General features: G+C 40.0%; 4 protein-coding genes across 5 annotated transcripts in view; 1 reads left to right on the top strand and 3 right to left on the bottom strand.

The window, feature by feature from the left end:
* Positions 1-8962, bottom strand: part of foxj3 (forkhead box J3) — an 84056-nt gene extending 75094 nt beyond the window's left edge. The window contains exon 1 of the mRNA XM_028575742.1: positions 8667-8962. The gene's annotated coding sequence lies outside the window, so the exon portion shown is untranslated. The remainder of the gene's footprint in view (positions 1-8666) is intronic.
* A 2607-nt stretch (positions 8963-11569) lies between these two features.
* Positions 11570-14097, top strand: ppcs (phosphopantothenoylcysteine synthetase). The gene is made up of 4 exons (XM_028576826.1): positions 11570-11687; positions 12522-13059; positions 13141-13244; positions 13468-14097. Exons 1-4 carry the CDS (start codon positions 11640-11642, stop codon positions 13792-13794), a joined length of 1017 nt encoding a protein of 338 aa, XP_028432627.1. The 5' UTR covers positions 11570-11639; the 3' UTR covers positions 13795-14097.
* A 325-nt stretch (positions 14098-14422) lies between these two features.
* On the bottom strand, positions 14423-20221 carry utp3 (UTP3 small subunit processome component). Its single transcript, XM_028576825.1, has 16 exons — positions 19967-20221; positions 19544-19631; positions 18408-18464; positions 18264-18320; positions 18060-18177; positions 17912-17980; positions 17697-17818; positions 17434-17589; positions 17244-17315; positions 16548-16588; positions 16365-16461; positions 16025-16159; positions 15781-15917; positions 15641-15701; positions 14886-14993; positions 14423-14727 (listed from the first exon to the last, which is right to left on the bottom strand). Exons 1-16 carry the CDS (start codon positions 19981-19983, stop codon positions 14638-14640), a joined length of 1425 nt encoding a protein of 474 aa, XP_028432626.1. The 5' UTR covers positions 19984-20221; the 3' UTR covers positions 14423-14637.
* A 1674-nt stretch (positions 20222-21895) lies between these two features.
* On the bottom strand, positions 21896-27625 carry fam83e (family with sequence similarity 83 member E). Of its 2 annotated transcripts, none has more exons than XM_028576963.1 (9): positions 26270-27625; positions 25639-25785; positions 24417-24541; positions 23909-24340; positions 23598-23657; positions 23443-23493; positions 23124-23355; positions 22824-23033; positions 21896-22613 (listed from the first exon to the last, which is right to left on the bottom strand). In XM_028576963.1, exons 1-9 carry the CDS (start codon positions 26735-26737, stop codon positions 22431-22433), a joined length of 1908 nt encoding a protein of 635 aa, XP_028432764.1. In that variant the 5' UTR covers positions 26738-27625; the 3' UTR covers positions 21896-22430. The 2 variants fall into 2 exon arrangements, with proteins under 2 accessions (XP_028432764.1, XP_028432765.1); XM_028576964.1 differs by having other exon boundaries at positions 21896-22610.
* Positions 27626-27685: the final 60 nt, after the last annotated feature.

Below are 27685 nucleotides of genomic sequence, written 5' to 3'. Positions count from 1 at the left end.
AGGAGGTCGGAGCGAGCGGGGCCAATCGTGTCAAGACGAAGGCGGCAGACAAAAACAAAAATGACATATCAAAGCAGCCAAGCCTTGTAGAAGGGAAAAGAGCAGCCAAGACACCGCATTCAGCTGCACAGCTTGTTTCTGCTTCAATGAGAGACAACACGACCAAAAAACAGCAATTAGCGATAAAAGTGGAAATTCCATCTGCTGCAAAGCGGCATCTTTTTCCAATCAAAAACCAGCTCAAACCATCTGAGTGATCCTATGGCCTTTGATCCCATCCTTGTTTTCTTTTCAGGAGGTAGGCAAACTATAAGCCAGGCATTTAAGAGACTGCTTCTGTACCCAAACATTTGTATCTCCCTCCTAATCCATATAATATTTAAGAGCAACTGTTCAAACTTTACCTTGCCAGTACAGCCAAAACTCTATCATTACTAAAACAAACTGACTAGGCCTTGAGGCGACTTTCACTGATTCATGTAGATAAATGCTTTGTCTACATGTAGAAACCATAATCTCTGACAACCTGGATAAACTGGGAATGTGCAATATAAAAGCACACAGATATTGCTGGCTTATGAGCACACTTAAATGAGTTATATATTTAAATTAGCTTGATGAGAGCCAGTGTGGCCTTAAACTCAGTTTGCTTCTAATGAGATATCAACTGTTTACTACATATCTTCTTTCCTTGTGATAATGAAGGGATTCCTCCGAGGTCGCTGCCATGCTGACACAGCCTTTAGGTGCTTAAATCCAAAAATGGGTGCATTAAGTGCATTTTAATTGACTTATATTTACCCACTGTATTGTCTTGCAAATTAAAAAGATCTTCTGGCACTCCTCGAAGACTAAAAAGTAGGTCACTCAGTCTCCTGTGAGTCATAGATTTTGGCAGGGGACCAAGCAGAGCAGGTATGGGAGAGACAGAGCTAGGGCTGAAAGGGGATACCATTTCATTAGTATTATAAAAAAAATAATAAATAATAATAATAAAATATTCAAGTTTGCTTACAACTCTGTGCATTTTGGGGTACAATGTAATATCAAGTAAAATTGGATGCAGAAGTTTAGGGAAATTAAACCAAGAAAACTGGAATGTTACACACAAACTGCACCTGAAATTTACCCACACACATTTATATTGTATTCAGGCCTCCTGAGGAACATTTAAGCTTAGTAAGTGCATGCAAACTCCTCCACAGTCTTTACATCCCACCATATAAATTCCCTTTAGTAAAGCAGACTTCTCAGATTTCAGGTGCAGTCTCCTTTCTCTCCAGAGCCGAGGCCCTAGGCTTTCCTCCCAGGGCCACAGTACCTTGGCAGATTGGCCAACTTGTGGGGTCAGTGCTGGGCATGAGATTTCCAAACAGCTCCTTTTTGAAGATGGTGACTCAGCCTGGTCAAAGCCGTCAGTCACACAGCCACCTAGGGACGACCACATTTTGAGTCGGCACTGATGTGCACAACTCAGGCCACGTGACAAACACACCAATACTTTCTTAATTACATTCGGCAACTGACACAAAACCACATCGCCACAGCCACTGAGCCTCCTCAGCTAACCTCTCCGCCCTCTTCATTCATCCACCCTGAGGGAAAGGCACGCAGGCCAGAGGAAGTATGACTCATCTGAGGAACAAGATGCATTCTTCTGAATTCTCTACGGACGTGTTGTTTGCTAAGTGAAGAGCACAGGAGAGTATGGCAGAGAGAGAGAGATAAATAAAAAGAAGTGAGGACACAAATTGAAACAATAATCAAGAGGCTGACTACGTGTAAGAGAAAGAAAGAGGGTTGGGGTGTGAATGACAGGGCAAGAGCGAGTCATCATTTGTGTGGGTTTCCTGGTCCACATACAGATTTCCTCCAACTCCACCGAAAGAATCCTTGGCTTCTTTTGGGGGTTTTCTGAATCACAGATGGAGACTCCAAGTACTACATCTAAGGATAATCAATCAAGTTTCATCCAAAAAGCGACAAATGACGACAACAGAGAGGTTTTGACGTACAAATCTGCTGAGCATGCAGAGGACAATGAGACATAAAAAAAGACGTATGAAGAGAAAGTGTTGTATCATCGGGTCAAACGGTCCACCACAGCTTCTTCCTAACCAACACCACATCTGCAAAACTTGGCACTTGCCCTACAGATCATGAGTCTCATACACCACATCACACACGGTCTCCAACTTCTACATGAAGCTATTTCTAGACCGGCCCACATTAACATTGTCTGAAATCACAATACAAAAGCCTTCAGGTCTGATCAACTGACACATGGCTGTTGAAATGCACCCTGTCTTGTGATTTCATGATAAATCCGTATCCCACAACTTCACTGTCAGCAGAGGATGAACTTGAGAGATGTGGGAGTAAACCATGTCCTCCAGGCTCCACTATTTAACCCTACTAAGCAGGCTTAGGTCTGTGGACTTAATTAAACCTGACCCTCTCTGACTTTCCTCTGCAGACTGACATTCAAACATGTGAGAAGTTCTTTACCGTTACTACACTGCTGCACAGTGAACCTATAAGGCAGACATAACTGCAATTTGCACTGCACACTTCCTCTATGTATACCAGTAGTTAAGCAGTAAACAAGCAAGTACCTATTACAGAAGAAATTATCCCACCAAACATCACTGACCATCTTTAGCAGGTAAATTAAAAGGAGAACTCCATGGCTGTAAATTTGTGGCTGACAAGACAACCCTCCTATCTCTTCTATATCTGAAGTTCTGTAAACTGTACACAATTTCCAGTGTTGATCTACACACATATATGCAGGCCACTTACCACCAACCACCGCCTCACAGAGCTGTGAGATTATCATATTATCAATCAAGTCTGGTTTATGGCAGACGCTACACTTGTCATGGTATCACTTCTAAATTGCCATTAAATGCAAGCAGGTCACAGAAGGAGGCTGAATGTAACATTTGGTAATATAATGTTATTAAATTGTCATTTCTCAATGGGATTTAGTACAGGAGCTGTTGCCCCAATTTGTATGATCTGTCATAAAAAAAAAAAAAAAAAAAAACAGCCCTGTGGCTGCTGATCTGCAAACAAAGCTGTGTTCGTTAGCAAGTTGTTGGTGCTACCATTTTTAATTTCACATAATTTTCCCTGTTTTAAACTGACAGGAGGCCCCATCTCTTCTTTCTTAAAACTGTCTTTAGGTATTCTTCCGTTTCACCTGGAAGTGCATTTTGTATCTGCCACAGGAGCCACTGTAATGATTAAAACAGATACCATATACTACGATAAAAGCCCTGGTCTTATTACTTAAGCTGTGTCAGCTTAGGGAGCTTCTCTTCCTGCACACAGCTTGAAAGCCTCTGAAGAGTATGAATCATATAAGCATATCAATTGCTTCTACTGAGTAAAGAACAAAAAAGCTTAAGAGAAATTTGCTGATACTGAGGGCCTATCCAAACTCAAGGACAAGGCATACAATATAATCAATTATCAAATCCTTCAAGGCATTGACAAGTCAAGCTAGTTTTATTTGTTTAGGACTTGGTTATTGATTGGCACCAGACAAAGTAAAATCTCAAATAACAAAACAGTGCAATTACGCCAAAATCTCTTTATTTTACATGTCATTAACCACCATATTAACACCCCTTCAATGGAAAGGATGTGTAGGCCCTGACATCGTTTGCACATTTAGTGCACCAAAACCACTAAGATATTCTATTTTTTTTATAAACACTTCTGTCCATGTACCTCATCCACTTAAACTTAATGCAGAGATAAAATCAAACCAAACATTCATAACAGACTTGCCACAACATTTATTAGCCTGTTTGCTACCACAAGGCTGGAATGAGAAACTACCATGCACTACAAGAGCCACCAATCCACCACCCTTTTCTCCTACACTTTCTAAACTTACCCGGCAAGCCCTGGTGTAGTTACAGTAGTTCCCCTAGTAGAAAGAAGGGCCCTCATTAGTCAGACTGGGGAAATAAATGGCTTAACGCTTTCAGATAAAACATGTATCTGAGCAAATGTGCCGATAATATTAGACAGCAAACCAGTTGAATTAAACATCACATACTTCCCTCACACTGATTCATGTCTACATTCAACTCCAACCAAGGACCTGAATTGGAACATATGGGACTAGTCACTGACAGATTCAACTCAATATAGGGGGGAGGACTAGGCAGTGTATTGCTGGATGAATAAAAAATGAAAGTTTTGTGCCTCAGTAAATTCACTCTCTCCATCCCGTGAGGAGGGTGGGTGGTGAAGGGGTGGGGGTGATAGTGGAGTAGAGGCTTGTTTGAAAACTGAACCAATGCTGCATTCCCTCATCCACCCATATCCAGCGAGGGGCTCTTTAAAAATTCATTAATTTACAGCAAAAATAGATTAAAGCATCCAGCTGAGCAAAACTCAAAATTTGGCTCCTGAATAACATTAATGATAAACATCTCCCTCAAGCCTGGGGGGTTGCCTGAAGAAAGAGTACTGGCTTTTTTCACCTTACAGCACCTTGAGAATAATTTATTTTCAGTCATTACTAAAATAGTGCATTTCTAATTGTCATTTTTAATTACGCTTTTCTACAGATGGAAAAAAGGGAGCAGAGTAAAAACCTGCATAAACAGATTAAAATCCACCCAAGGATCTGCCATTCCCATGATGCCATGCCAATGTCATTCTATTCACCATTTGATATCTCAGCTACAGAGACTCAATGACAGCTGCTTCAGGCCCCAAAAAACGCCTAGAACTGCAGTTACAGTAATTGCTCTGGCCAGCACTAAATGAGGTTCACTTAAGTGCAATTATCCCCCTCTGATCTCTCACATAAAAGAGACTTCTTTAACATGGAGAAGTGGGCTCACACAATGTGACTGCAAACAAGATTCAAATTGGAATCAGGGAGGCATTTCCAGCAGATGAATGGCTTCATAGCTCATCTGCATTCTAGTGATGCACGGCATTGCTAATCAAGACTGAGCCAGTCCTTTCTCACCAACACGGCTTCCATGAGAGCAAAACTTCACACTGGATGTATTCAGAGTTTGTGGAGAAATTTCTAACAAAACCGTCCAGTCATTTGGCCTGAGCCGCATTAGAGAACGATCTAGCCTCCACGCAGATTTAACAGCTGTTGAAAAGAAAAGGAAGATCCTGGTGTTTTTGCCCAATCCAAGGTGAAAAATGCACTGAAGGACAAGATGATGGGCAATGAATGAAGTAAAAAATAAATAAATATCCAACCTAAAATAACTTCACATTTCAGAGCAGAGAGGAAAACAAGCCCACTTTGGATTGAGACAATCCGTAAAAATACAGAGGCCTTTGACCAACAGCATCACCACTACACCATGCCAAAAAAATATATATCAGACGTCCTCATGAATAAACTGCCATCTGCCAATCGCATAACATAATAGGTTTTCAGCCTGAGGGGTACGATGTGGCGGTCTAATAGGGGTTGCTACAGAGAGTACCTGTTGGGTGCAGTCCAACAACACAGGGTGGTGGGGAGGGGGGCTGTGATGGGCATTCATGTTGCCACAGGCTCAACTACCACCAGGAGTCTGATAACTGCATCTCACGGATGGCCATTTGAATAATCACTTCAACAAGGGGAGAAATTAAAAAGCCTCTCAGTGAGACGGGGCTAGGCACAGGTCCACATACTGAATTCCAAATGAGGAGCTTGTATTTAAAAAGTAAAAACCTGTTCTAATTCACTCTACTATAACAGATTGCTGACCCTTATCCAATTTAGCCTTATGTCATCTCACTATTCTATTGAATATATTAAATGATACACTTTACAGATGATGACAAAGTAATCTTTCTTCAGAGATGATAGACGAATGTGCTACTGGCGCTGTACACACACACAAAACACAGGAAGACCTTGGAGAAGTAGGTGTTGTGTTTTTAAACCATTAAGTAAAAGACTTCTCTATAGAACACTGCAGGCTAAAACATTAAAGAGAAGCTGTATCACATCCTCCCATTCACACTTCTAAATAGTTAGTGTGAGAATAAACAGATGTGTAATCTCCTCTATACTTTTTTTTTTTTTTCTCAAATGTTAAATCGATTCATCAAAACCTTGAGGTTGTTTTAAATGAGGGAAACATGAGTCACTAACTGCTCAATATGATTTGATGTAAAATAGCAAATAACAACCACTAAAAATGCTTATAAATCACCAAAAACATGCATAAACAAGATCCTTTAAGTCTGAGCTGGCACAACATCTCCAGTCATGAAAAAAAAAAACACATTGCTTATAAACTGAATTTGAACAGAATTTGATGGATGCTACGGTGAATCTCTGAGGAACTATTTCTACAATGTGTGCTGTGATTCATATTTCGGCACGCAATCTGTAAAGAAAAAAAAAAAAAAAAAAGCATGCATCGGTTGCACTCTAGGTCTATTTTTTTTTTAACAGCCAGCCAGCAAACAACTGCAAAATGTCACTTCCGCAGTCTATGCCAATTACTCCACTTCTGTTTCACAACATATTTGTTTCAATTAACGTAAGTTATTGCTTGTAAAAACAACAACCTTTCTAAAAGAAAAAGTAGAATTCCATGAAGGGCATCAAGGATTTAAGTATTTCATGTGAAGGAGTTAAGATGTCTTTCAGTGTTAGACCGAGCTAGGGACATTGCAATACATAACATTAACTGTGCATTAGGGCTGCCACCTCTTAGTCGATTAGTCGACTAAGATTTCTTTACTCGATTAGTCATTTTTTATGCTTATTCATGCTTAATTACTCATTTCCAAGAAACTTCTGTTCACATTTATGGTAAACACAAGATTTAAAGTGGTGCTTTTGCAGGATTAATTGTGGAGAAACTCAGTTTTACAGATGGTTAATTAACTACATTTATATTGTGCTTTTCTAGTCTTAACCACATCTCAAAGCGCACAGCTCTGTCAGTTAAATCAACTAATCGATTAGTCGACAAAATCCTATAAGCGTTAGTAGACTAAGAATTTCTTTAGTCGAGGACAGCCTTACTGTGCATGGAGCCTCTCAGAGAGAAACAGAAATAACAGCAGCAGGGCAATTTACAGAATAAGATAGAGTGACAAATGTTCATAGTAATTTCTAGACAATATGATAAATTAAGCTACCCTGGCTCTGCTTACCTGGATGGAGTAACATCAAAACTCAAACACCATTTGTCTTTCTAAAGCTGCATGCATAGCCTCGATCCAGACAGCTCGCTGTAGGCCTGCTATTTAAAGGATGGGTGATTAAGAAGCAAACCAGGTCTGACCTTTGATTGTGGGTGCTGACTAACGCCATGGGCATTTTGTTAGTTGAAGCACAGGGTCTGGCAGGGTTGAGATATTCGGGGGGAATTTATAATGTTTTGTTTTAGTCATAAATTCAACCTTTTATGCTGGCTGTATAAATAAACTTGGAAGCATGGGGGTATATGATGAACAGCTAATAATCTGCACCTCATTGCACCTCAATCGTTAAAATAACCGACTTCATTGATAATACTCGCACAAGTTGACAGCGGGGCAAATTAAGATTTCAGTCATCCATCCTCTAATAATGGCCGTTAGGATAAAGCAAGGGCACCGTTTTGTATACAGCTGCACGCAAATGCCACAGCTGTTTAGTTTAAAGTCGTAGCATTAACTAATCAATTACCTGCACTGTGCGATCACACACACACTGTTGAAACATCAAAGCAAAGAGAAGCATGCCCTGAGAAATGTCTTGCACTAAGGTCCAAATATTTTAACTGCAACACCGTCTGTGCCATCTCAGGGCAATCCACAAGGGTATACAACCACCAGAGGCAAAGACAGTGCTGAGATTAAATTCAGTCCCATAAAATTCCCCTGAAACATACTTTGCACTTGTTGATGGTCCAGCCACATGACAAACCTGCGTCTTCTCATAAAGATAGTTTAGTTTTACATACGAGAATCATTATTTTCTAGGAGGAATTTACCAGCCGCCTGAGAAACAGACGAATGACAGACGAGAAAACACACTGCAACAGCTGTGAGTCAAATACCATCAGAGCATGCAGGAAAGCAAAATGACACTGTCACACTCCGCGCGCGCACACGATAGCTATTGGAGGGCTGGGATGGGTCATTTTATCCACCTAATGCGAGGAAAACACATATACAGACACACAGACACATATATATACACACACACACTGAGAGACACACACTGAGAGACACACACACACACACACACACACACACACAAACACACACACACAAACACACACACACACACACACACACACACTAGTCCTGGCCCAAGACAGAGCGCCGACAACGCTCAGCTAAAGTTAGCTGGCTACCAAAACTGGCTAGCTGTCAAAGTTGCCCTGTCAGTTGTCACCGGTTGCACGGCGGTGCTAGCAGGCTAACGCAAGAGCTGTCAACTTGGAGAGTTACAGCAACACGGCCGGGATGTATAAACACTGACCACAGAGAAACACTGACTGGCTCTCTGAGAAAAACGTGTCCCCCGCACGCCCCGCCACAGCGAGCGGAAAGCTGTGTGCCAAGGCCTGTTCACCGGGCTCAATCCCCAGAACTTCAGTGCAGCTCACTTCCCCGTTAAAGTCGTCCATTTCGTGGGCCTTAGTTCAACTTCCATGCCCGTGTAGCTCACTTACTCAGGGTGAAAGCTGATGTGACGGTGGCTCTCTGTAATCCTGACGGTAGTTTAACAGTAACTGCCCCCTCCCCTTCCTTCCACCTCCTCTTATTCAGCTAGCGGGGGCTCCCCAGGAGTGTCCTGTGCTCTTGACGTTATCGTCCTGTGCAAAAAAGCGCCGTAGCTTCGCCGGTGTGCGTGCGGTGCCGTGGCGTCCCTCTTCAGCTTCTCTCCGCCTTCTCCCGTTTGCCTTTCTCTCGGCGGCCGAGCCAACATCCGGGACTCTCCCCCGTTGGGTTAAGTGCCCGGAACTACTTTCAGATACGACGACGCCTAATACATCCATGGACGACGCACATGAAGGTTTTCTCTCTCTCTCTCTCTCTCTCTCTCTCTCTCTCTCTCTCTCTCTCTCTCTCTCTCTCTCTCTCTCTCTCTCTCTCTCTCTCTCTCTCTCTCTCTCTCTCTCTCTTTTACCACCCCTGCCGCCACAGAAACTAGCGCGCGGTCAAATGCACAAGCCGCAGTGGAAACAGCAACGTGTGCACCCCTATACAGTCTAGGTGCACCCACATACGAGCTTGCCTATCAATCAATCAATTAATCCAATCAGTTTTATTTAGAGAACATTGTATAACCCAGAAAAAAAGCAGAATAAAGTAAAAAGTAGAAGATAAAATGATACACACACAGACACATATCCTATATATAGGCCTATATATGTATATTAAGCCATTAATAAGAAAGATGAATGAAATAATTAATTAGTTAAGGATTTTGCCATTAGTAAAGTCATTAGTTCTAACTTACAAATTTCATAAAGGGTGCCTTATCTTAAGTGGTACCAATAATAAAATAGAGAACACAGAAGCTGATGAAAACATATCAAAGATTATATCCCTAATTCCAATATGCATCTTTTAGGTAGATATACATATATATATATATATATATATATATATATATATATATATATATATATATATATATAGACAGAATACATACTACACACAAAGTCATTGCACAATTTTAGTTGTGGACCACTGCTTAAAAAAACAAAAAACATAAGTCTTTCTCTAAACTTAATCATGTATTAATTCACTTTCAGTGCAGTATATGTCCCAGAGTTCTCTACACCATGAATGCTTTTTATAAATTCTAGAGGTGAAATACTGAACACATTCATTATTATTTTTTCTTAGCCTATAGTCCCATTTAAAAATGGCGTTTAAATTAGTTTTTATTGGTTTGTATTGTCCTTTAAAATCCCCCCATGCCTAACTCTAATTGTACAGTGCAAACTGCAGGTTACTTAAAAACCACTACATACCCAAAATGTTTATTTTTTACCAAGGACATGACCTCAATGTCCTCAATGGTATTTGCAGTCCTGGTCCTCAGTGGTCTCGTGAGTTCACATTGACCTTGTCTTAATTTTCTTTCTTACCTCCTGTAATACAGCTATAGGTTTTTACGTGGGAGGCTATATTTGAGTTATAGTATCATGATTTATTATACTATGATATTTGATATAGAAATAATAAAGTTACTATAAGGGATGGTTCCTAATTGTCTCATCAGTTCTTGGTGAAACATGTTTTTGTTGAGGCCTTGAAAGATTGTTATAGGCCTACTAACTGGTCATTTCAGTCTACTCGCAGAGCTCAAGCTTCTGTGTGTAGGTGCATAATATTGACAATCAGAAAAATGTCATGGAAAAAAGTTCTATATAAAAACCCACACAGCTCTTTCATTATTTAAACTAAATTTGCCATAGGGCTATTATATACGTATTTGATTTTAAATATTCTATAATCTTGTCTGTTTTGTTTTGTATTGACTTTTGGACATTTCTTTTTTATGTTTTATGCATCTTTTCCAATTCCAAACAGCCTAATAGCTAAGTGTCTCTCTCAAGTTTTTATAAACGTGAGCATAGGCTACATATCAAAATAATGTGCGAAAACTAATCAGGTAAATCAACATAATCAAAGTTGTATTAAAGAAAGCAGCTATGCTGAAGGTATGTGATCGTGTATTCAGCAGGACAACAGCGCCTCTTGTGGGTTGATCAGGGTTACTGCTGTTTATAAATCCTGAAAATCTGTGGTAAAAATTTCAATCATTTCAAAATAAATCAAAACATATAGCAATGACATCACTAACGCTGTTTATCTGAGACTGAAAGGTAAAAAGCTTCATAAAATCAGTCGGAAAGTTATTTAAACCACATAATTTCCAATAAAACTGTGCAGGTTTTTCACACCAGCCGATAATTTATCGCCAAAAGTATTTAACACTGCAAAGCAACATGTATTTATTTTTCCGTTTAAATTACAGGCTAAGACAATCCTTGCAGTCTCTGCAGGGGGGAAATGTTGCATTTTATTAGTTTAATTGTATACAGTCTATGACTTAATAACTTGATATGAACATAGACTGTCTATGTTCATATCAAGTTATTAAGTCATTTCCAAAAGAAAAAGAAATATAGGCCTAATAAACTGAAAATAAATATAAATATATATATATAAATGTTGAGTAACCTGCAGATCACTTTGACTGCAAATCGAAATTTGACGAACTAGGCCTATAATTATAAAACAAGTGTATGCGTGTATAATAATAGACCATATTCTTAATTAGTTCTTTCTTACTTTGTATATGGTTCCAGGAAAATAGAAAACACAAGTCCTACTTGGTGTCCTCTGGTAGTCTGTGTGCGCCACTGGTGATGCTAATGTTCATAAAGTCTGACACCTCATTTGAAAGTGAGAAAAGTAATTGACGCACGACATTATTTCATCGGACTCAAAAATACCATTGGTGGTCGTGGTGGTACCGTTTACTGCCACAGGGGGCGCTGGCGGTTTTCTTCAGTGTTTATTAAGACCAAAGAATTCAGCTCAGTGGTTTCAGGAAGTGCACAAGTTGTTGTCATACTGTCTATGGTTGTTGTGAAGCTGACAACCTTCCTTCTTATATACTGTCTATGCAACCTTCTTATTATACATCCATGACAACAACCTCGGAATCTAAAGTAGGGCATTTTGCAGTTTTATCTTTAAGTATTGTGATAAAAACACGCGTTGTTTTTGTTCGATTCAGGGTGTTGTCACGGTGGCAAATATTGCCTCATAGCAGGTAACGTGATGTGTTTATTTTTGCAAAGGAGTGAAGAGGACTCACCCTGCTCCTGTTCTTCTCACCTGTCAGATTACTGAACATTTGTGGATAAATTCAGAAAATTAATTATTTTGTCCGTGACACATTTATCAAGAGACGCCAGCAAAGATACCTTTATTACGCAAACTGTTAAGGTCGAGGTTGACCTGTTCAGTTCACTCACTGTAGTCTATGCATACTGTGAGGAACCATAAAGTTGTGTAAACAGTGAGAGATATAATTAACAAAAATATGTCAAATTTGATGCTGTGGAGACTAAAATATCCACACTTTTAGTCCTGGATATGGATCAAGTTCCAAAAGGTCATACACTTCCCATAATGCAGCTCGATAGTCTTTTATTAGACACTTCTTGCATGCCCCCTGTTTGTTTCTTGCACTTTCTGTTAAAAAGAAAGATGGTCCCTAAGCTTACAATATGTTCTCAAATGTTTATTCCACAAGTATCCTGGTTTTACTTGACTGCAGCTGTGTCTGATTTCTACCGTATATCCCTCATTACATCAGTTATTTTCTCAAACTTAACACTCTAGACTAACAAAAGACATAACTGGGTAAACAGGCAGCCTAAACAGATGTTAATGTGCAAAAGTTCCCCATTACACACGTCTGACATTCTGACTGCTTATGTCCATCACTGTGCTACATTAAAACATCTTTCCTTATGATGCCTTCTCTCTCTCATCAGGTGATGGCTGAACCCAGAATATCTTCCATTGATGGGAAGTTAGCTGAAGAATTTGCTGTTCCCTCCCATGTCGAGGAGGTCAAAGAGAAGATGGCTGCTTTCGCCAGGTATCATGATGCAGCGGGTCGCAGGGTGGTTCTCATAACATCAGGAGGCACCAAAGTTCCCCTAGAGTCTCGCACTGTTCGCTTTCTCGATAACTTCAGCAGCGGCAGACGAGGAGCCTCCTCAGCAGAGTATTTCATAGACTCGGGCTACGCGGTCATCTTCCTACACAGGCATCGCTCTCTCTACCCCTACACACGGATGTTCTCAACCATAAACATGCTGGATGCCCTGAAGTTCAGAGGTGGAGAAGGAGCATCCAGTAACTCTGGTGAAGTGGTGGTTAACCAGCAGGTGCTTCCTAACATTGCCAAAGCACTAAAGCGATACCAGGAAGTGAAAGAAGGCAAACTACTTCTGCCCATTGAGTTCAGCACTCTGTCAGAATATCTGCATCTACTCAAAGCAGCAGCACAGGCACTCAGCACAATAGGTACAGATTAACAACTACTCAAAGGTTTAAATCGTGGCTCTTATCCATCATATTGTTCATGACTCCTTATTCTGCATTTAGGATCCAAGGCCATGTTTTACTTGGCTGCAGCTGTATCTGATTTCTATATACCAGCATCTGAGATGCCTGAACACAAAATCCAGTCTTCCAATGGACCTCTTCAAGTGAGTTAAAAAAAAAGAAAGAAATTCTAGCAAATGTACTTGCAAGACTTATTTTTTTAGCTATGCAAGCAGCAAGGCTCAAGAGATGGCCATGTCGGCCAGTGCATTTAGCTCTAAGCACTGCTGGGCCACAGTACAGCCTCAAAGAGCTGCTAGCATGGCTGTATACTCTTAACCATTGGTATTTGGTATAATGAGAATATCCTTTTTTTCTTCCCTTCAGCTCAGCATGAACATGGTCCCCAAAATACTGTCCCCACTGGTGAAGGACTGGGCATCTCAGGCTTTTGTCATATCTTTTAAGCTTGAGACGGATGCAACCATCCTGCTGGACAAGGCTCGGCGAGCTCTGGACACCTACAGGCACCAGGCGGTAGTGGCCAACGTGCTGGACTCTAGACGGGGTTATGTGGTGGTGGTGACCCGTGACACTCAGGCTGAGCTGATAGTCACAGAGGAGGATGTGAAGAATGAGGTGGAGATAGAGGAGAGGATAGTGAGCAACCTGACATCGGCACACAACAAGTTCATAACTCAACAAGCGGGTTGACAGTTATGATCTATACTGCATGTTTGAGTGAATGACACGGCTATAAGTTGTCTGTCCTCTTACCCGATTCAGAGTTTAGCTTAAATTAATTTGCCTGTTCTGCTGACAAGTTTCTGTATATTCAGTATGCTGTATGGTTGCAAAACCTTAGGAGTAATAACTATAAACACATGCCTTCCCTTGTCCTTTAATGTACTCTAAAAACAGGCATCTAAGCTTATAGTGCATTCCATTTACCTCGGAAGCTGGGAATGACGTCACACCCAAGTTGAATGCGTTCCATTTAGAAGTCGGATTTTCATTGTTTTCATTAGCTCTAGCCAGGTTAGCCATTGTTAGCCATGCCAGTTTATAATATACAAACAGCGTAACATGTCCACAAAATATGGACAGCACTGCGTGTACAACTTATTTAGTGAGACACAAATAACACTAAAGTGCTTATAACTGTATATTACTACAGGTTTCACAACTGTTGATAAACGGAGCAGCCATGTTGGATTTTTATCTCAGGGTACTCTGTAGTTGCCAGATATCCGAGCTCAAAAATCTGAGGTCAAGGGGCGTGTTTCTGACTTTGACCTCGGAAAATCCGACTTACGAGAACAAATGGAACGCACTAGTATAATGGTGTCGCTGTACATGGACAATATACCATTGAAAGTTTATTGAATGTTTATTCACATTGCGCAATGATCTAGAACAGAAATAATATTTTGATGTCTTTTTCTACAACAGTAAATGGCATGCTTTACTACACACCTATAATAAACATTTACAAGTACAGTCAATTGGTAATTTTTCAACCCCATGGCTTCACTTAGCAGCATATTTCTCTCTTGGTTATTTAAGTTTGATGCTTTTCTTGACACCAGCACGAATACCAGACAGCTCTCCACTGTATCTTGTGTCCTCCCGACGCACCTCACACACCTGTTGAGTATGAACAGTGTCAATATTGATCTTGGGAACATGTTTGACATATCAACATACTCTTGATTTAAACCGATGAGCCTTCCCATAAGCTTTTAATGCACTTTAGCAGTGTGATAAAAAAAAAAAAGTGTCTCAATCATATGGGTAATACAAACCTGGCCCTTTCTGCGGATTTTGGCCCGTCTGAACTTCTCTCTGTGCTTGACTCTGGGATTACGGTCAATTTTCTTCCTCTTTGGTGTGAGCCCCTTGTTCTTGGCCATCTGTGGAATTGGTAGAGGCAAATAATTAGAAAAGCTGTTCAGAAATGACAAAGTTTAACATGGAATGCATGAAGTGTGAGGTACACCACATATTAAAATGTATTTTGGGGGGAGAAATCTTTTTGTAAGCTTGATCTGATGTAGCTTCCCTGTATGCACCCGGCCCAAGACCAATTTCTCCTATAGGAGACAAAGGCTCATCTTATCTTACCCACATAACCAAAACACTATATACAGTAAATTTTATCCTCTTTGAGATTTGTCTTATACAGGACTGTATGTTCACCATGCCTGAATTCAGGAATAGAGCAGTTTTACATTGATATAATACTTAATTAAATACATTGTTTACCCCAGGGCAGCATTTCAAGCTCACAAATGCTTTCTTGCTTTAAACCTGTTTCCAAAATGTAGGAATAAAATAATTCACATACAGCCCTACGCTGCTGTAAGACTAAATTCTAAATGAAATCCTGTTTATATAATGTAAACCGGTATAAGATTGTCAATTCAGGTGTGTTAGGCCATCTTGAAATTATCACCGGAGCTGATGGTGTTCTGTTAATTATGAATATTAAGTTAGTCTGGGTGAAGAGCATCTGACTGTAAATACTAATATTTAAGTGTGCGAATTTTTGTAACTGTACCTGGTAAGTGATTCCTCTTTTAGCATCTGGATCTTCCTCCTCATCTTCATTCTCTACCAACCTGCAACAAATTGACAATTTATCAGATCCCCAGTTGATTTTGTCCTAACTGCCATTTCAAAGACTCAGTTCATACTTACTCTTCAGCTTCCACGTCATTGCCCTTTCTCTTCAATTTCGACCGCTCCTCCACATCTCTGTAGAAACGCAGAGCCGCTTCCTCGTCCAGATCAGAGTCCGAGTCCTCCTCAACCTCAAGCATAGTTTCTCCAGAATCCTACAAACAACGTGCACTCATTACCATTCAAGTTCCATATTAAAACAGCAACAGATTCAAAGTAATATCTGTGAATGGAGGTACCCTGAAAAAAACTAAAATCTCACCTTTTCCTTCTTACTGGAGACTCTGGTTTTCTTTCCCTCAGCTGGTCTGCTGGCCTTATCCTTCTCCTCACCAGCTAGCAGTTTGCGAAACTGAGGTGAAAGCCGAGCATCTACTGAACCTAGTTCATTGATGAGCTGCAGACAGGTATTGAAAGACAGAGGGTTGTAACTAATGTAATGCTCCAGCCCAAATAGTTATTGCTGCCATTATTAAACAATATTAGCATTAAAAACAGGATGCTGAGTATAGATGCAGTTTTCTTGACATACACAGGACAAATATATTCACTAACACTGCTTTCCACTGGCAGCAGGTGTTAATGTCAACGTGTGGACTTACATTTCTGTAGGTGAGCAGTCTTTCAATCACTGGATGGTTATGAACAGGGATTCGTTTTGCTTTCAGCACCAAGTAGAAACTGATGTTTGTGCAGTAACTGGGGCAGGAAAGAATCATTAGTCATTTAATGAAGGACTGTGACATGACTCTGCAATATGTAATTATAATTTAATTACAACTTACTTGAGATACAGTTGCTGTTTTGTCTTGAGGTAGTCAGCGCCCTTTGAAAAACAATCGCCATAGCAACATGACATTATTAATTTGTTTCTCAGTGCTACCCGGCACATATCTGCACAACAAGCTTACAATGCAGCATCCAAGATCACATTTCTCTCTTATTAATACATCTAACAACAGCCATTACATAAAAAAAGAAAGTTAATGATCAATCAAACGGCTGATTGCAATAATTTTGAACCTAATCACAGCCATGGTAGATTTCAATGTGAATGCTTAAAGAGCCCCGGGTTAAGCAGGTTATAGGAACGATAACTTTGCTTTGATTGTAAAACAGGCTGTAGATGGTATGTCATACAATACAATTATGCGGTGTAGCTGATGCTCAAGACTGATTGTAGGTCTCAATCACAACAAGCGACCTCTTTCTTTTGGGCATTTTGGCATTTAATCAATAGGACAGCTTCAGACAGGAAAGGGGGGAGAGAGGGGGAGGACATGCAGCAAAGTGCCACAGGTCGGCTTCGAACCATGGGCCACTAAGGTAAGGACTGGGCCTTGGAACATGGGGCGCACACTTTACCACACATTCTTTCACATTTTTAATTGATACATTGTTTATTAGAAAAATAAAGTATAACCTTTAAAATTCATCCTGGTGACAAATTCACAGCTAGAAATTAAGCTAAATGTGCTCACCTTTCCTGGTGGGATCTTTCCGTCCTTGACCATCTGTACGAGGGGCTGCAGCTCATCCTTTAGTTCATTAAGCTGCACACATACAAAATAATCAATTACGTGTTGGCCAGTGGCAACTAAGCAAATATATTTAAACTTATCAAATCGGAGGATGTTTTACATGCGTTTTGGTTGCATGCCCGTGTTGTACCTTTGCCTTGAAGTCCTGAATAAGGTCAAGCAGCTCTGGTGACTCCTTCTTCAAAAGTTTCATTTTTTCTTTCTGGGACATCTGCTTCAGGTCTTTCACAATCCTCTCTTTTTTTTCAACAGTCTTGTTTTCATCCTTCCCCTCCACAGCAAATTCCTTCATTTAGGCACATAAAACAAACAAAATAAACAAAACACACGTTCTATCTTTGCTAGTGGAATTAACTGCAGGTGTACAGAAGAGATTTATGATAAGAAAAATACCTGAAAAAAGTTTAAATCATAATCCTCCTCGCTCAGATTTGCAGCTAAGCGTTTTTGGATATTTCTGGCCTCTTCTTCTTCCTCTTGTTCCTCGACTTCCAACTCGTCTTGCGATTTCCCCTCTTTAATAACACAATTGAAATGTTGCATAACCACAGAGACAACAATACTATCATGAATTGCCTAAATAATATTTCTGGAGATTAGACACTTACTGGTGGTCACATAGTCAGAGTCATAGAACATCTTCTTCTTGGTGCCCCATGCCATTTCATTGGGAAGATCTGAGGAAGACAACATTACAGTTAAATGGGTATCACAGTTAACCAAATCCTGGACATAAACTGATGATTTTATGTTTACCTTCTTCTTTTTTCCCCTCTAAATCACTCTCCATGTCTGTCCCCTCTTCTTCTTCTTCTTCCTCCTCCTCCTCATCATCATCCTCTGACTCCGAATCATCTAGGGCCATCACTTCCTCCTGTGAAATTCAGCTGAGCTTGAATTTGTTCTTGAACTAGAGTAGATTCATTTTCTGAAGGTAAATCCAAACACCTAAGCAATCACCTCATCATCCAGTTCCTCCTGGTCGCTCTCCATTTGAACACCGCTGGCGAGAAGTTTCTGGGGCAAAGAGACCGCAGCAAAAAAAAGTTAGACACAAAACCAGCAACAACACTTCTCACAGAATCATTAGTGAGGTAAACTTACTGCAATCTTCTCATCATGAAACTCATCGATGTTGTCCTTAGAGTACTGTGACGATTTCTGAAAGGAAGAGAGGAGAAAAGTTCAAATCTGACTGTTGAAAACAACGACCACAACACCAAAGCAGAGTTGTTGTTGATGATTGAGAGCGGCTTGTTTGATGCACAGCTGGGAAATCAATTGCTGTATCAATATCACAGTAGGAGACTTACAATTGTGGTTATTACAAAAAGTAACCGTATTAGAGATAAGCGGTAAAAATTTCTGATCTTATTTTTATTTATTTGTCACTTTTAACTTATTGGCCTTCATTTCCACATTACTACCACCTCTAGTATAGATTCAATATTGTGTACCAGAACCTACGCACAACAGTAAGCATGAACGGTTTGGGGTACAGTAGAGGCAATGAGTCGGTGTTACCTTATTTGACAGAAATCTATGCATGTGCCTGTTATTTCTGACAATGTTCTAAACAGAACGGTCTATTATGCTGAGTAAATGAAATCCCAACAAACAAAAAACGGTAAAAAAAAATAAAAATAAAAAAGAAGGTATTTATACTATACTACCGTTGAAAGCCCCGGGAGAGTCTGACACAGCCTGATTCTGGACAGTAAAACAGATTAGCGTTCCAATTCAAGTTCATGTTCTGCTTGGTACATTTCTATTAAAACACATTTGAAGAGGATTATAATTGCTATTTTTTCTCTCAGTTATCATTTCGGCACTGGTTTTCCTTTGGGGCTGGCTGATTGGGAAATCACTTTCATTTGTAGTCAAAATATTTCAATATTTGAATGAGCAAATACAACTCAGCTCTATATGAGTAACATTTACATTTTTAAATGTGCCCTGTATCCACCGATATTCATACATTATTATGAAGTTTATTATTAAGTTTTCTTTGGGTGACAATATAATCAATGGTTGTTGAACCTCTGGTATTAGATGTTTTCCCTAGGCTATTCTCATGTATATTGTAGTAATGAAATAAACATATTTGCACATGTGCAACTCTGTCTAGTTGAGAGCATACTGTACGGCTGCAATGTAGCTTTCTGACAGAATGCTAAAGTACAGGCAGACAACAACACTGCAGAAAGCAGGCCAGGACACATCTGCTGCTGAGTCCTTACCTTATCAGGGACAGGCATGTTCTTGTAGGCTTCAGGGTCATCTTCATCATATCGCTCTGTCTTCTTTGGCCTTTGTATCTTCACAGCCCTGAGCAATACAAGAAAGGAGACGGATATGCGTTTTAATCTCTGCTCTGTGACATTCAGAGGATGTTTATATAACTGGCATATCTTTTTAAGTTCCTGTAGTAGGTCTGATGGCAAATGTAAGGGTCAGAGCCAATAATTAAAAGGGTAGCATAACACGTCCCCCTAACTGTTAATGACCACAGTGCATGGAGGTTAAGTGTAACTTAAGCAGCCCCATTAAAACAAACAAACGTGCAGACTCTGATTTTAGCTAACGTTAACTTCAGCCTTGTAGAGATAGGATAGGTCTGGCAATGGGAGACCAACTTTAACGTTAACGTTAGCCAAACTTACCTTTTAGCTCGCACCATGATGGAAAATTATTAAACTTGTTTGCTACACGTTAGCAAACGAAACAGGAGATGAATGACACCAAGCAACACGCTTCAACGCCAGCACTAATATCTGGAGATTAAAACAAAAGAAAACTGTAAATATCCAATTGAGTTGAAGCGAAACATTTTCCACTCTGGTTACCATGTGCTTCCGTGGTTTCTTCTTCTTCTTTACTTTTATTGGCGGTCTACAAAGCAATGTGAAAGGTGCATACCGCCACCTACTGTACTGGAGTGTGTAACATATTTGTATTTATAGTGTTTGAGTTGTTTATAGGTTACAATATACGGAAGCGTGGAAATATATAATTTGCCCGTTTTTTTCGGAATGTATTACATATTTATCTGCGAAAAAAGTTTTCGATTCTAAATGTTGAATGAAAAAATTATCTGCTCTGTTTTTCTGACTCAAAACTCAAGGTCCTATGGAGCATGGTTGCTGCTGATTCAAAATCAAAGATTTATAGATTTATGAATCAGAGCAATGATTCATAAATCAATTCTCACATAAGAATTGCACACACACACACACACACACACACACACACACACACACACACAAACACAGCCCCTCCCCTCCGTGCACACAGCTTCTGTCTCCATGAAAACGAGAGAAGACGGCTGTTCACGAAAGGTTGGTATCTCGTGAACACCTTTACACAATCACGCATTAAAAAGTGCTATAAAAATTATTTTCTTGCAGAGCGCTAAATATACACATTGCATTTATAAACGATTCTCTGTCAAATCAGCAGAGGGAAGCACGTAGAAACAGCTGTTACAGACAGACAAAACGCGTCACTTAGTTTCCTTGCTGGGGATATTGCATGTGTAACATAGTTGAATGGGTTCAGGTTAAATTCTACTAAATTGGCATAACTACGCCACCTACTGTTTGGCAGTGGTAGTATTTAGTTACCAGCCGTTTTATTCATGTTTAACCACTTGAAAAAATATTTTCTGCACGCTAACTAGCATTTACATGTGCCGTCTTTCCAGACAGAGCATGCTAGCTGTTGTCCTTTGAGATGAGCATTTACACACTGTTGTCTTCCATTGTAAATGCAGGTACGTTGCAGTATGTTGTATGTTGCTGTATTAGTGGTGAAATGCTGTTACCAACTCGACTGGCTCCGAGTGATATAGGAGACATCTCACATAGGTCACACATGGGTAAATCAATTAATTTTATGGAGGAAAAAAATGCACCCTCACAAATTTTAACAGCCATCAATCACTCAGTCAGTCACTTTACAAGAGTAAACTGTGCTTCAAGTCCCCCAAATCCCAGAAAAAAATACTGAGGACATCAGACTTCACTGTTAGCTATAGGCCTATTACCTCTTTCTACATTGGACCTTTAACATCCTGTCAGCACATGCTCAAAGTTTTACTTTAAAGGTGCCCTGCCACACAAAACCGTTTTTACTTGAATTTCTTGAAATATGTTATGTTTGTGTTATGTCGTGAATGTGAAAATGAACTGCTACCTCTTCTGTCAGCTCTAGCCAATGAAAAGAAATAAGCGGAGAAATGAGGCCAATTACAAAAGCTGGTCAGTCTGACATCATGTTACCTAAGCTCATTACTATTCATGAGCTCGCCCAGTTGCGCTGGGTAAAGGATGCTGATAGCCAGACTCTCATTGGCTAGCTGTTAGCCAATCAGAGTCAAGCAGCTTAGCTTGTTGAATATTAATGAGAACTGGCAAAGATGGAGGCTTTCTATACCACGTTAGAATGGCTTGAAACAAGGTAAGCAAGGCATTTTTTCCACAAAACATTTTACAGAGTCCATGGTAGAACTTTAGACATTACCACAAAGTAATGAAATATGTGTGGCAAGGCACCTTTAAAACAATTTATTACATTTATTTCACACCTTCTTTTTCATAATATACTGTATACTTGTATTAAGTCCAGTATGTCCTAACCATATACTGAACAAAATAATCCTTCTGACATCTTTTGTCAATTCATCAGCACCATTTTCTTTTACACTCTTGTATCAAACACAAATGCACTGTACATGTATTGGCACTTACTGAAGGCTTAATAAAATCATAATTATTCCATTTGTTAATCAAAAGGTTCTTAATCTATAATTTATTTTTCTGTGAGGTTCAGTGGTTAGAACAGCTGATAGCATTAACAGAACAGTTTCATGTACTTTAACATTCTAAAGTAAAGCTTTGCTGTATGTACAGTGAAACATCTTATCAAATTCAGGTAGCACTGATATACATCCTATATACAGTATATTACAGTGGTTTTATTGTCAGATTCACAGCCTGTTTTGGGCTTAATTTGGGTAATTAACACTGCAGAGTTTGTAACTATCCGCTCCTGGCAGCTGCTGCCTTTTCTCGGTGACAGAACATGATATTACAGAACATGATGCTCATGTATTTTCTTCCTCGTTCCTTATTCCTGTTCGGTCTCTGCCAGTGACCTCCTCCAGTCCATACTGAGTGCATAACTGGAGCTGCGAGGCCTCTCTCTGGGCAGAAAGTTTTTTGGAGTTCTGTACAATAAAGGTTTCAACTCATCGTTCCTCTTCTTCATCAGGGCAAGAGCAGGCGTCATATTATCCGGGTCAAAACACTGCTAAGGAAACAGGAGATTGACAGCAACAAAACACATTAAAATCATGTGCATAATCTGAGTAAAGGATTATAGTGCTTCTTTTACTTCAGTGATTTAAAGAGTAAAATCTCTGTGAGATATAAACTTCTTTGTGTAATAAATTTCTCTTCCTCCATCACTCCTTCTTCACAAGTATATACACAGAGAAATACTACAAATTCACACACTTACAGCAGCCTTAAACCTTGGCACTGGGGCTCCTCTGTCATCATCTGTGTTGGGTACACTCAGCTCCAGCATGGACTGGCTCAGTTCTGACACAGCGGCCTTTGGTCCTCTCCTGAGCAGTCCTGAAGTGCTCTGCTGAGGCTGAATCCTCTTCATAATGTCACTTAGAGAGCTGAAGCTCTCAGACTGCGGCACCCTCAGGATGATAGGTTTCTGTGAGCACAGAAATGCATCTCGGTTTTCTCAACTCACAGGAGCTCAAGGTTACAGTAATTCAAGTGTTTGGAAAGGCAAGTTACTTACTCTCGAAGATCGTGTGTTCTCCACTTTGAAGATAGTTTCATTTATGCCGCTATCTGTTTCCAAAATGGCCTCCCTCTTTGAGCACTCTTTTCTCTTAGAAGAGGAAATTGTGATCATATTGTCTGTTGGTTTTGTTGCTTTATCATCAAGTCTTGTTGTTCTGTCATTTAAACTGGTGCTCTTCTCTATGGAGAGTTGCTTGAAGTTGGCTTTATTTATTATATGTTCCACACTGCAGGAGAAAAAAACAAAACATTTTCTTTGAGATATGACATTAATACTAAATTATTCCACGTTTCCTTTATCTTTTGGGTGTTACCTCTTCATTGTTTCTAGAGCTTTCAGGTCTGTTGGTGAGAGTTGTGTGTTGCTATGAAAAGAACCAAGAAACAATTTGCATAAATTGTTAGCAGAAAAAGACAAAAGCCAATAGTCTTAATCAGTAATGTTAAAATTGGCTGTAACAAAACTCACTTGAAAGTTGTTGATTCATCTGGCACATTGTTTCTCACTGGAAAAGTGTTTTCATATACCCTGTCACATACAAAAACAGATATATAGAGTATAAGTCATACAAACAACCTGTGGCACAAAATATTAAAACTATGCTGTGCTACATAGGGGAATTTACTCAAAAAAACAGATTTCTTTTCATTATTTTGGTGTAAGATTCAGTGAAAGGTAAATTATTGTAAGTTCTATTTGTGTAAATGGAAAAGTGAATATGTACAGTATGCTTAATCCAAAGACAATTTAGATTGGTTTAGTCAAGATAATCCATGTACCTTTTCTTATCCACAAATTGGTTTCCATTGTTAGTAAAACCATCCATAATGGGTGTATTTTTATCAAATATCATTTTGCTCTGCAGTGGCATTTCCTTGGCCATGATTTCCTTGACATGACTGTCAGGGAAGCAGCTGTTTCTCTGGATAACCCCCATGGCTTCCCAGTCCAGGAGGGACTCAGCAGGTGGGGATGGAGGGTTGGCAATCTCAGGCTCCGAATGGTGATGTCTTTGAAAACAGAGATCTGAGTGGTCTTTCAGCTGATGAGTCACATCTAGGCCTACATGAGTACCTGTGACCCTCCATGTGTCTGGCATGGGGATCGAAGCAGCAAAAAGGATCCTGAACTCCCTATCGAATGAGTCAACAACTGGGCCGCTTAGAACAGTGATCAGCTGCCGGTGCAGGTGGGCATCTGTCCATGTGAGGCTGCAAAGACAGCATGTTACATCACTTTCAAGTGTTTTAAACCACATAAAAGGAATTAAAAGACACGACTGCTCACCTGTAGCTGCCGTGAATCACTGTCTCTAAATCCACCAGGAGGAACTTGTCTTTCATTTCCCCAACCACCATTCTTCCCGTCCTCGAAGAGAAAGTTTTCCCTCCAAGAACACGGACCTGCATGTTCTGCCAGACCACAAGCTTAAGTTGAAACTCAAGGTTGAAACTTGGTGTTTATCGGTGACAGAAAGTGAACAGCGTGGAATATCTTGTATCATGCACAAGGTTTGTTTAAACAAGAGTCTACAGCCATGATAGGGGCTCAAGCTGTACTTGACAGAGGTGCTTTGAGCTAAATGATAACATAAGCATTTTAACATGTTCACTGTGACAATGCTGAAAATGTTAGCATGTTAACATTAGCTAGTTAGCACTAAACACAAAGTACAGATGAGGCTGATGGGAGTGTTATTAGTTTAGCAGGTATTCAGTCATAAACCAAAGTATTTGGTGTATATGAAAAGTTATAACAAGTCATCCTGAGAGGGGCATGAATGTGCACTATGTTTACTGGCAATCAATCCAGTAGTTGTTGAGACATGACAACAGTCATTGGGACAGATTCTGGAGGAACCATGAATGTCCGTACCATTTGTGCCAATCCATCTTGTAGATTTTAAGATATTTTACTGGATAAGTAAAAACTTTGACCTGCTGGTAGCAGCCTTTGAAAAGTCAGGGGATCACCAAAATCACTCCTCTGGGCACCATGAGTATCTGTACCAAATTCAATCCATCTAGTAGTTGTTGAGATATTTCAGTCTGAACCAAAGTGCTTGACTGACCAACCAACATTGCCCTTTCTAGAGCGTGAACCGTGTTTTAAGGTCTGTTCATTTGTGAGTCGATGTTCATTGATTGCATGTACTGCATTCATGAACATTTTTCAATTTAATTTAGTTTTCAACATCAGGCATAATATTTCATCCCTCGATAGAAACACAGACACCACTGAATGATGTGCAACCAGTTTAACCAGCTATTTATTGTGTTACATTCCTAAGATAATCATGTCAAAGTAAAAACTGTCTCTCTAGAGTAGGTATGCAGTGTGTCAAGTTTTTAAATGATACTTAGATTGAGATGTGACCTTTGTTAAAAAGAATCCCACAACACAATGTGTTGAATCTATTAGACTGGTGTTGCTTGGTTTTGGAAAAAATGTCAAACGTACACAAACAATTGGCTGCTAGGTGTGTGCTAATTTGCAGGAGGTGACTCACTGGATGCCTGAGCCTGTTGAGTGTGAAGTTCTCTTGAATGGATCTTTGGTTCAGGATGATGTAGACGGGGACACCCCGGGAGGCAGCATTGTGTAAATCACCAATTACTGCACCATCTGTCAGTCGGTCTGTCACAATGGCAATTACCTGCGTAGTACACAAAATGTCACTAAGCCTGTAATTGACAGGATTATTCACAAAGTGGCTTACACAAAAGTGAACTCTTTATTTTCTTATTTTATTTCACTGATGATGAGATGAAAATAATCATATCATTTACCTTAAGTATTACCAGCAAAATGTTGTAAAGTAAAAGGAGTTTCTTTCGAAGTGCTATAATATATTGTTTTAATGTTGTAGCTGTTGCAGGTTGCGTCATGTGTGAATACTGTGGAAGAGTTTAAACTAAAGCAGTGCATTTTATTTTTTTGTTTATTCTACATTTTTCAAGTAAAATCTTAAACTAAAGCCACCAATTAAACGTAGTGGAACACAAAGTGCAACATTTCTCTTTGAAATTAAAACAAATGAAAATAGTAAAGTACAAGTTCCCTCAAATTAGTCCTGATGTGCTCCACCTCTACCCATAAAAAGTGTGGTGTGATCATCCATAATAATCGTATTTGCATACTTGGCCAGCCTTTTGCAAATGCCGTCTGATGATCTGTCTGACAGGAGGTTCTCCCTCTGCAGGAGGACTGGTGTGGACTGTAACGCTTCCCTTTGACACCCAGGGGCTTTTTTCAGGCCAGCCCAGCTCCAGGTTTGGGGCTGGTGTGTCTGAGTAGGAAGGGTAGTAGGTGGAACAGATGTCCTCCATCTCTGAGCTGCCTTCCTCTCCATTCTCCTGTCGTTGCACCTGTAGCGGATTAAAGCGGTAGTCCTGAGCCCAGCTGGTTATCTGACTGACTTCTTCAGAAGACAGGAAGCAGCCGGAGCGCTCTGTGTCGATGGAGCTGTAAAAGGCCTCTGGTCCTGCATTTAGGAGTCTCTCGACTGCTTGACGCTCCTTCTCACAATGCAGGAACTCTGGTGAGGACTCATTCACCGGCAGGAACTCTACATCCTTATCGAGACTCTGCTCTTGGGAGTTTGACATGACCACAGCCTGGTGTGTTTCTGAGAATAAGTGAAGTCAAAGATGATCCTTTCTGAGAAAAGTCAATTTAGGGTTCACAAGTTCAGTCCTGAGCACATTTTATGTTCTGCAGCAGCATTGTCCCCACCTCATGTTGACATAAGAAAACAAATCAATGATTAAAAGTGATCAGTGTCTGAAAAAATAAATAATCAGTTGAAACACACAAATATCAACACAATGTAAAACTCCTGGGCAGCATGTCTCATCTCTCAGGCTCAAGTATAACTCAAAAGCTCACAGGAGCTGTAGCTCTTCCTATGTTCCCACCCCTGCATGTCATCTTAACTACTCCACTCCTTCTTACCGACATTGTTCTCAGATTCCAGAAATTCTGTGCAGCTGACAGATCATTTGTTTGCCTCGAAACACAAACTTCCAATCCTACTGTGGCTCTCTGATCTTCACAGCTGCAGTAATCAAATGAAATCATAGTCTATGATATTCTAGTTCCAGGTCATACACCTTCTAAACATATGTGAGGTGTGTGGCAAAACTATTACCATGTGTACTTTATCTAAGAGGCTGCTTTTTACTTCCCAGTTTCTTTTTTGGACTGGTCCAGCCTGACAAGTAGGTTTGTTGACACTGTATGTTCCCATCTAAAGGTGCCAGGTGCAATCACAGCAGTTTCTGTTTTATTTCTTTGTAAATACCTTTAGAAAAAATGTGTTATGCATCCCAATATTACAGCTTGTTATCATTTTATTATCACAATCGTCTACTATTCGGTAGAAATAGTGCTAGCATACTTTAACAAAGTGAACAATGGGTGCAAAGAGTGATTAGATGACAAAGATGGCGCACCCTTTTGCAACCACAGTGTTATATGTGAGGATTGCACATGCACTGTGTTACAAAGAAAGCACTTAATACAAAACAAAACAGGCCTTATGCAGATTTAGCCCT

The sequence above is a fragment of the Perca flavescens genome, chromosome 4 (assembly GCF_004354835.1).
Source record: "Perca flavescens isolate YP-PL-M2 chromosome 4, PFLA_1.0, whole genome shotgun sequence".
In the NCBI taxonomy this organism is placed as follows: Eukaryota; Metazoa; Chordata; class Actinopteri; order Perciformes; family Percidae; genus Perca; species Perca flavescens.
The sequence above is the reverse complement of the archived record's forward strand: the minus strand, read 5'-3'. Positions and strand labels throughout refer to the sequence as shown.